This window comes from Toxoplasma gondii, chromosome VIII (genome assembly GCF_000006565.2).
Source record: "Toxoplasma gondii ME49 chromosome VIII, whole genome shotgun sequence".
NCBI lineage: Eukaryota > Apicomplexa > Conoidasida > Eucoccidiorida > Sarcocystidae > Toxoplasma > Toxoplasma gondii.
Genome location: NC_031476.1, coordinates 756235 through 765957, shown reverse-complemented (window position 1 = coordinate 765957; position 9723 = coordinate 756235). Strand labels below are relative to the sequence as shown.

The window sequence follows — 9723 nt, the reverse complement described above, 5'->3', positions numbered from 1 at the left end:
CTTCCATGTATCACCTGGAAAGTTCTTGACAATGACTTCCTGCAACGAAGTCAACGAGACATGCGCAAGACCGCTGCAGACACGACCGTCGTAGATGCAGGATCAGGGAGATAGGCGCCTATCGACAATTAACTGCATTTATCCATGTACTCGACGCCAGGTATGCATGTACAACGAGGCGGTCAAGAATCCACCGAGCTTCTTTCTTGAGCAAAAGGGGGGAGCTGCACACCTGCCATACGCCAACGGCGGCGTTGAGAATGAGAATAATGAGAATGACGAGAGGTTCGATGAAAGCAGTGACGCCTTCGTCAGCGCCTCCTTCGAAGAGAGCGAGGATGAAACTGACAACGGCTGCCGAGAGAAGAATCCTGCGAAAACACCAGACGTTTGGATCAATCAATTCCGAGTCGCGCAGCCAGACGCATGCAATCACTCGCGCTGTCTTCAGCACAGTCCAGTCGCGTTTGGTGGTGAGCAGCAGGCGTGGAGAACATGTCTGTCTATCTGTCTGTCAAAACCGGAGTTCTACTCAGTGCTCGAGGAGCGAGGATGTCGCTGTTTACTCGACTGGAACGCTAAGAAGAGAAGAGAAGAAAGAAGACGCAAGAACCGCAAAGAAGGATACACGTCGGGAAGTCTCGAAACAGCGGCATTCACACGGCGCAGAGAATTCGCCTTGCCAGAGACGACCTCAACGTTTTCGAAGGCCGAATCTGTTCCAGCTCCCTCAGGTGTACGTACACCCGGCACCGGCGCCGTGTCTGGTTTTCGCAAGCGCCTGCGTGATCTCTGGACTTCCGGCCACCGCCTCACTGGCTTCTTGCCTGCGCGGCGAGCTTTTCTTTCTGCCAAGCAGAAATCATCTTTCTTCGCGTTTCCTCGCGTTCCTACCTGACGAGGAGATCCTGGAACTGTTCCAAAATCAGCTGAAGAAGAGACTTGCCAGGCTCTTGCTCCAGCTCGTTCTTTCCAAAGAGTTCCAGCCGCTCGCAGGCGTCCGCTTCAGAGAGACCGCGCTTTGCGTCCGCCTTCAACTGGCGAACAACCTAAGAAAAGGGGAAACTGGAGACTCTGAATGAGTGAACACGAGAAGAAAGAAAAAACAGTGAAGGCGGGTGTTTATACACCCCGGAAAAAGAGAAGGGAGAAAGAGGAACGAAAGAGGGGGAACTCAAGGCACCGAGGAAGACTGAAAGCCGAGACACTGAACTTCTGAAGAAGGAGGGAGGACAGGAAAGAAAAGCAGAGAAACAGAGAACGAGAGAGGAACAGGGAAAAGGGAGAAACGGTGGAAGGCGCAGACACGGAGAGAAGAAAAACGAGGGAACATGGAACGCGCGATACACAGTTTCTCACAGCACAGTCGTGCGGGAGATACATGCGAGAACGAGAGAGACAGCGTAAGAAGAGGAGAGAGAGAGAACGAAACTCGAGAGAAACAGGAAAGAGAGAAGAGCCTAAGACTGCCGGAAGAAGAGTGACGAAAAATAACGGTGGTGCACAGCTGGACGTCTTTGATCCCGGTCCTCGACTTAAAAAACGAGACTTGAGGCTTCGTTCTAAAAAAAGAGATGAGAGAGCGAGAGAGGCACACACACATCCAGGGAGAGAGACAGCTGAAGAGCACCTGAGTCGCTCTTTTTCTCCTTCTTCCGCGGCGGGATCGCGATAGCGTGGACGACGAAACAAAGACCGCATGCATCAGAACGGTCGCATAGCTCGCCGGGAACAGAAACGCGACAACGGCCCAGCTACAGCTTGCTGGAGTCTTTTCCGGTGGACCGAAAGGTCACGACATGGAGAGCAACGGGAGAAGGAAACCGGGAAAAAAGCGGAGCGGACGAGACGCACACAGCTCCTCCTGTTGAGTGCATTCCTCTCCTTCTTCAACTCACCTCCTCAGCGTCCAGGACATGCGCCTTGGTGTGGATGTTGACATCCTGGAGAGAAGACAGGAGATCTGGGGAGGAAGAGACAGTGCCGCTTTCGCTGTTCGGCGAGGCACGATGTTTCGAGAGAGCCCCCACGGCTTTCTCGTTTGACAGGTCCATCGCTGCGTCTCCGAAGATAAGCCGAACGGTTGCAGGCGCTGAAGAGGCAGAGAAGAAAAAGAGCAACGGTCGTGAGGTCGGGCAACAGACAGGAGAGGCGCGAGAGCAGCGCAAGAGCGGACTCGCGAAGGCGGCGGCTTCAACCGGTCGAGGGATGGCTTTTTAGGACTCGGAGAGGGAGGAGAGGGAAGAGAGGGGAGACACGAGGAGGAGTACTAGCAGAGGAAAAGAGCGGGCAGGAGAAAGGAGGAGAAAAAGAGCGAAGAAGAAAGAGAAGCACACAGAGACAGAAAACATGGAGAGAAGGAACTGGTCGTGGAGAGAGGATGCCAGAGAAACAGAGAGAAGGAAGGAGAGAAGGAAGGAGAGAAGGAAGGAGAGAAGGAAGGAGAGAGGGGGAGAGCAGATGACGGAGAAGCAGACACACACACACACACAGCAGCAGCCAGAGAAGAGGCGCAAGACAGCGAGAGCGAAGGAGGGCACGGAGAAGGCAGGACATCGACGAGGAGGAAGAGGCCAGAGACAGCAAGTAAGGAGGAGCCAGGCCGAGGAAGAGAAGACAGGCAAGCGCAGAATCAGAGAAGCAACGTGAAGGGAAGGAGAGGGGAACGAGGAGAAACGGAAAGTAGACATGCATGGAAACCAGGCCGAGCCCAGTTGAGAGCAGGAAGCAGGGAACGAGAGATTGCGAAGTCACTCGAAAGTGGAGGAGATCCTTGAGCACCGAGGGGAGACCCTCTGCGCGCGCATTCTCTCGTTTTTTGCGGTTCGTTCACAGTCGCTGCGGAGAGGCGGAGAGAGCGGGGACGTGAGGCTCACCTGCTCAGAGAAGAGGAAGAGTTCGCTGCCTCGACGGCCGAAGACGCGCGAGGAGAAAAAAGAGGAAATCGTCGGAAAACGCGCAAGAACGGATGAACGGACGAAAAAGAAGGAAGTGGAGCGTTTTTCTGCGGCCGCACGAGAGAGAAGCAGGAGAGAGGGGGGTCGCGCATGAGCGAGAGAGAACCGCCGAGGAGGTGGAGAGGAGCTGCGAGGATGGCAAGGTACGGAGGAGAACTGCGGAGAAGAACGAAAGAAAAAGAGGAGAAAGTGAAAAATGCAGAAATCCACGAGAACGCCACAGGGGAAGAGAGAGAGAGGAACGCGGAGAGACAGGGAGATGCACAGCGAGCTGCGAGAAGCGCGGAAGCGCCGCTCGCGCAAGCAACAACGAGGAGACAGACAGTCGGAGACTCCGCGAGAGAGAAAGAGACCTCTCCTCTGGAAAGTTGGCGCGGGACTAGGCCGAGAGAGTATTCCAGAAAAAAGGAGACACTCTTTGCTGCTTTCTCTCTACAAATAACCAGACAATGTGAAGCCTCAGGCCCCGGGAGGAAGATCCTCCTGTTCTTCCAAGCTCTTTCGCGCCCTCGAGCTGGCCGAGAGAAGAGACTACATGCACACACCTGCTGGCTTTCCAACGTCGGGTTGCTTTCTCGCCTCTCGTCTCTCGCATGATTCCTCCTTGAGCGGGTCTCTTTATACTCGTGAGCACTCACACTCGGCCGCGTTGTCTCTCTCTCTCTCAGTGTCGCTTCCTGCTCTCCCGGCCTCTCTATCTCTTGTTCTCTTCTCTCTGGCATCCTGTTCCTATCGCCGAGTCGCCATCTCTTCCTCTCGCTCTCCTCGTCTCTTCTGCTGCTCTCTTCTCCCCTCGCGTCCTTCCCCGGGGGGGTAGAGGCGGCCGCGAGTTTTTCGATTGCCCGCGCCCTTGCGAATTGTAGAGCTTTTGACTCTTGAAAGCGCTGAGGAAGACAGGAAGCAGGAACGGAGCGACATCTCACCTGACACAAGCCTCGCGCAGTCACGGAAACTACAACGGAAAAATCGCACAGACACAACATCCGCTGCCACAGATTCGATGAAATCAGAAAGATAAATACAAACACATGCATATATATATATGTATATGCATTTGCGGATCTGTTTCCGCATATACTTCTGGATCTCTCTAGCTTTATGTCTACAGGGACAGTTTCGGAAAACGAAGAAACGGGAAACATCAAAGGACTCTCTCCGCTGGTCTTAGTTCGTAGAATCAAATAAACATGAGCAAATATATATATGTATATATATATATATGTATATATATATATGTATATGTATGTACGTCTATTTATCCATCTTATAGATGTTACGTGTCTCTGGGTGGCTCTGTGAATGCAAGTGGATTTTTTTTGTGAGTGCACAGTGAGAAAGTTACAGGAAACGAAGCCGCGAAAAAAACCTCACAGAAACTGCTTCTGTGGCTCCACGGTTCGCTTTCTCTCTGAGGAGCGCTCTGTGTTTGTGTATCTAACAGTGGAGCATGCCACAGGGCTCTCCAAATGCAAACGGTGCTGACTTCAGTTCCAGGTTCCTTTCTTGCGGGGAACCTGGAGGACTGTCTTTCGGTTGCTTTTTCCTCGGAGCACGCGAATGCCGACGAGGTGAAATTTAAATTCAGTTGCTTGCTCAGAACACAAAAACGGACTCTTCAAAGGATGAGGTTCCTTTTCTTATCTGGTTTCTTCGCCGTCTTCTGCAGTCCCGAAGTGCCGCTCTTCAGGCCTGCCGTGGCTATTGGGCTGCAACTCTGATGTACCAACACAGGCAGCTGGTTCTCTCCCCGGTAGGCAGAGAAAGTCACCTGCTCGCAGAGAGAGAAGAATCCTGAAGGATGTAGCTTTGCAGACGCGCAGCCGTTCGTCGTTGAGAGACATCAACGAGTCCCGCACCGTATCTTCGTCATCTCAGGAGTTTACGAGTTCCAGGAGAGAACGAGGAAACATGTGAAAAACGAACAAGGAGAAAGCGAGAGGAAGCACCTGTGCAGACCTATCTGTCTTCTCTGTCAATATCAGCCCTTTCGTCGACATAAATATATAAACATATATGTAAATATATACATGTGTATATATATATATATATGTATGTATATGTGTGCATGTCTATATGCGTGCATGCATCTAAAAAATGTGCTTACATAATTATATATGTATATATATATATATATGTATGTGTGTGTGTGTGACATCCGTTGAAGCCCTGAAGACCTCGAATTGGATGGAGACACTGGTGGACTTGGACTCCTGACTGGGACTCCGTAGAATCGATTTATGGTGACCGCCGGAAACAGCTCCTCGAACTCTTGCTCTCCCTCTCATGGGAGAAGCTCGGAAGAGCGATTTGAGAAGAGAGGACTGGTGGCCGCCTTCCTCAGCGAAGCGATTCTCGGAAGCCGCGAAAGGTCATCCTGAAATCTTCTTTCGCCACGATAAGCGCCTGTTTCCCTCAGTCGGTGAACGCAGCAGAGAAGTCGCGTTCTTCAGTGTGCAGTAGTCCAACAGCGGACCAAAGTCGTCTTTGCGACCTCGTACGCCTTAACGGTCCGAACTTCTGAGCAGAGTGGTTTAAGTGAATGTGTGTCGATGTGGAAAGCGTCGCGTCGATTTCTGAGTTTGTGCTCGGAGGTCCCTGTATTTCACTTGCGTTTCTCTGAGTGCGTATCTTTGAATTCCTACATGTTCACACGTGGACACCCGCGAATAATTCTTTATCTACATACAAATATATATATATACATACATATATCGATAGATATAAACAGATGTAGCTAGCTACGTATAGATAGATTGATAGATATAGATACATATAGTTACAGATGGATAGACATAGATATGTGCGTTTCTGTAGATGGACGCGTAGAACTCGCGCAAGCTGCGGAGAAGCGTTTGGGTCACAAGCAAGAGACCCAGCAACACCGAAAGGCGTTCTTCTTTTCGGCTCTGCACAGGCACTCCACGCGAGAGGGATTTTGCTGTTTCTACAGACGCAAAGGTCTTCGACCAATGTCGAGTTTCGCTCGACCGTTGCTGCTTCGGAGATCTCTGCGTAAACAATTGCGCGCACCCCCGCGAAAGCTGTCGACGTTCACAGAGAAAGACGCAGAGAAAGGCAGAGAGAAAGACCGAGCCGCCGAGAGAGAGACGCAGGGAGAGAGAAGAAACAGAGCGAGAAAGAAAGATAGGTGAAGGGAGATGAATTGAGAGAGAGGGAGAGAGCGAGAAGCAGAAGGAGACAGAAAGAGAAAGCGAGAGAGACAGAGTAGGACGAGGCGCAGAGCGGTCCGTCCAGGAGAGAGACGGCGAGGGCGGAGGAGGTCGAAGAGACATGCAGAAAAACGAAGACGCGTTCATTCGGCGAGATGTTGAAAGAAACCTATTTTTTTGAGTTTACGAATATGTTTTGAGATCCGGCCATCTCAGCTTCGTTGCGCCACCGCAAACGCGCTATACACCGTCTCCCGCTGGACCTGGCCCGCGCGCGTTGCTGACGCCGTCTCTGATCCTTCTGGAGTGAAGCGCTTCGCATCACTTTCCCCCCGTTTTTGACAAGCGGTTTGTGTCAAAACTTTGGTTTTTCTCCCACAGACGTTGCACCTTCGTCTGCCCTCGCTCTCTTCGGTCTTCCTCCCTTCGTCGTCGCTCCACAGCGCCGTCTGCTGCCTCCTCCTTTTTCTTCTTTTCCTGTTTCGTTTTCTTTACCATGGCGGCTTGCCTTCGAGCGGCCCGTTTGTCTCTCAGACAAATGGAAGGCTTGATCGAGCCGAGCGTTCGTGGACGCTCTTCTCCTCTCTCCATGGTGCGCCTCCTCCCTTCCTCGTCCGTTTCGTCTTCTTCTCCGTCTCCTCCGTCTGCTCTGTCCTCTCCTTCTGCTCCTTCTTCTCCTTTTGTCTCTGCTTTTCAAGGACTTGTTTCTGGGAAGCGCGCTTTTTCGACGGCAGACAGTCCGAACGGACTCTGCCTCGTCACGAGAATCGCTCCCGACTTCACAGCCGATGCCGTCATGCCGAACGGTGAGAAACTCATCGAAAAGCAGAACAACTGAGAGGACCTGTCTCGCTCGCGCGCCGCTCCCCCTGTTCGTTGCTCTTCTGCAGCGGCACACATCAGTGCAGTTGCATGCAGATGCAAATGACGTACGCCCTGATGCATATGTGAAGTGCCAGATGGAAATGCTGCAGACGTCGTCCGTCTTCGTTCACCTACTACCTTTTTAATCTACGCGGAAGTCTCTGCGGTGCAGGTGTGCTCTCCTTGTGCTAGTTTACCAACACACAGATAGACGCGTTTATTTACAGACATGTCACCTATTAATTCTACCTATCTACATCTACGTATATATGTATATACATATATATATATATATATATATGTATATGTATATATATATGTATATATATATATATATATGGATATATATACATATGTATGTATGTGTTTATGTATGATGTTTGTGTATGGGCGGGTATGGGGAGGCGTTCGGTTGCTTTGTTTGTGCGGATGTGTGCCTGGAGATGTGAGTTTTTCTGCGTCGGGGGGTTTTGCAGGTGAGATTCAGAAGGTAACTCTGTCGGAGGTCTACAGGAGCGGCAGCGGCGTCGTTCTGCTGTTTTATCCCCTGGACTTCACTTTTGTGTGTCCGTCGGAAATTTTGGCTTTCAATGCCGCTGTCGACGAATTCGAAGCACTTGGATTCAAAGTAAGCGGACTCAGGTCTCGCAGCGCGACTTGGAACTCGCCGTCGTCTCGCGCTTTTCTGGCTGCCCTGCGCAGTTTTTCTCCGCGAACACAGAGACGTCGCGAGACGTCCATGTGGAGATACATCAAGGGGAAGAAGACACAGGGAGAGAGAGCTGTCTACCGATATCTATATCTATATAATAATATATTGAGAGAGAGAGATGACTGGATACTGAGATAAACAGTTGAGCAAATGCGTGTGACTCTGCTTTCCCTTGTTCTACTTGAGAGGTCAGGAGGGTCTGAGAGAGAGCGGTGGCGTTTCTCTCTTTTTTTCCGATGTTGGAATGCGTTTTTGCTCTTCTTTGCGTGATCTTTTCGTCCGACGAAAGCGGACATGTTCCTTGTGTTTCGCAACAACCGGATACGCGCCCTGCTTCTCTTTTTCATGTCTTCGTCTCACACGGGGGTGTCTGCGTCTCCACTCCCTGGGGTGGGTCTCCACTGCGCGGAGAGGCATCTCGGTCCCGCGCCTTTCTCTCTCTCTCCCTTTCCACTTTCTCTTCTTCCTGTCTGTTTTTTCTGTTGTTTTTCCGTCTTCACTCTTGATCCTCCCTCCTCTTCTCTTTTCCTCTTCCCCGTGTCACCTTCTGTTTCTTCTCTGTGTCGCAATCTCGCGTTCGCGCTCGCTTCTCAGGGTCTTTTGCGTCTTCTGCGTGAGCTTCTTCTCTTCTCCAGGTCTGGGGCGTTTCGGTGGACAGCGCGTACACACACCAGGCGTGGACTCGCACGGCGCCTGCGGAGGGTGGGATAGGCCAGCTGCGCTTCCCGCTGGTCTCGGATCTGGACAAAACGATTTCGCGAAAGTTCCACAGTTTACTGAACAACTCAGTCGCCCTGCGGACTCTCGCCATCGTTGACAAGACCGGCACCGTGCGGCACTTGACTGTGAACGACTTGCCGCTCGGCCGCAGTGTGGAGGAGGCTCTGCGCGTCTGCGAGATGATTCGAGAAGTCGAGAAGAACGGCGGCAAACAAGTTTGCCCGGCCAACTGGCGCAGGGGAGAGAAGATGATGCATGCGTCCTTCGAAGGCGTCAAGAACTACCTTGGACAACTGAAAAACTAAGTGGAGGCGACAGAGAAGTGGAGCGGGAGAAGCCGAGTTGAACACTGAAAGATACAGAGCGGAAGGCCGAGAACGACGGAGGACGAAGATAAACACCGGAGGGAGGCGGAGAGACGCAGAGTGTGGGGTCTTTACACAGGCTGCGCCTGTGCATCGAAACAGAAAAAAGGAAGGGGAAGAAAGAGAGCGGTGGGCGTTCGAGAGAAGAGATCAAGGAAGGAGAGGGATGTGTTTCGAGAGACCCGCTGCGTCGTGAACAACAGACTTGGAATGCCTTTAGACCTTTTTGCTTCTAGAAAGACAAAGAACCGAGAACGAGACTCCTGTAAGCTGTGGCTGTGCGTCCTCGCGGAAACGAAGCACCTATGCCTCTCCCGACCATGCAGCCGTGAGAGAGGAGAACAGCAAAACCTGCGAAAAGTCTTCTCCGCAGAGAGGCGCGGATCGCGGAGAAAAGCGAGAAAAGACACGGACACTGACACAACTCGCGATACAACAGGCGAAACAAGAGAGAAGAGAGAGAAAAACCAAGAGAACAGGAAAGAGAACGAGAGAGAGAACGAGAGGGAGTAGCAGAGAGAGAGAGAGCAAGGGGGAGAATCAGATGGAGAACAAGCGAGAGAACAGGAGGGAGAGCGAGCGACTGATCAAGAAGGGGACGTCTACGGAGAACGAGAACGGAGCGTCAGAGCAAAAGAAGAGAAGCGACTCCACATGCAGAGATGTGCGTAGGATCGCGGTGTCGGTCCTACGCACATGAATCGAGTTTTAGAGTAAAAGTTCTGTGGTGTTCGTCGCTGCATCTGTTTGACAAGGGAGGGAAGGGAAAAGTTTGGAAGATGGAAAACATTTTTTTAGGTGTGTCGACCGGAGAGGTTGTGCCTAAGAGCAGAGTTGCATCGAAGGCTTCCTTTTCGCTTCGAGACACAAACGGGATGCGCCCGCGACTCACGCGTCGCCTCGACGACGGCCTCCTCCGTAGGCAACACACAAAT

The 9723-nt window shown here is 51.8% G+C and overlaps 2 protein-coding genes across 2 annotated transcripts in view; one reads left to right on the top strand and one right to left on the bottom strand.

Moving 5' to 3' along the window:
* Positions 1–2054, bottom strand: part of TGME49_230420 (sarco/endoplasmic reticulum Ca2+-ATPase) — a gene marked incomplete at its 5' end in the record, with an annotated part of 13263 nt that extends 11209 nt beyond the window's left edge. The window contains 3 exons of the mRNA XM_002367912.1: positions 233–371; positions 895–1049; positions 1899–2054. Of these exons, the coding sequence (XP_002367953.1) occupies positions 233–371; positions 895–1049; positions 1899–2054 (450 nt within the window). The remainder of the gene's footprint in view (positions 1–232; positions 372–894; positions 1050–1898) is intronic.
* Positions 2055–6252: 4198 nt separating this feature from the next.
* PRX3 (peroxiredoxin PRX3) lies at positions 6253–9071 on the top strand. The gene is made up of 3 exons (XM_002367911.1): positions 6253–6933; positions 7468–7619; positions 8339–9071. The coding sequence occupies exons 1-3, from the start codon at positions 6624–6626 to the stop codon at positions 8726–8728; spliced, it is 852 nt and encodes a 283-aa protein (XP_002367952.1). The 5' UTR covers positions 6253–6623; the 3' UTR covers positions 8729–9071.
* Positions 9072–9723: the final 652 nt, after the last annotated feature.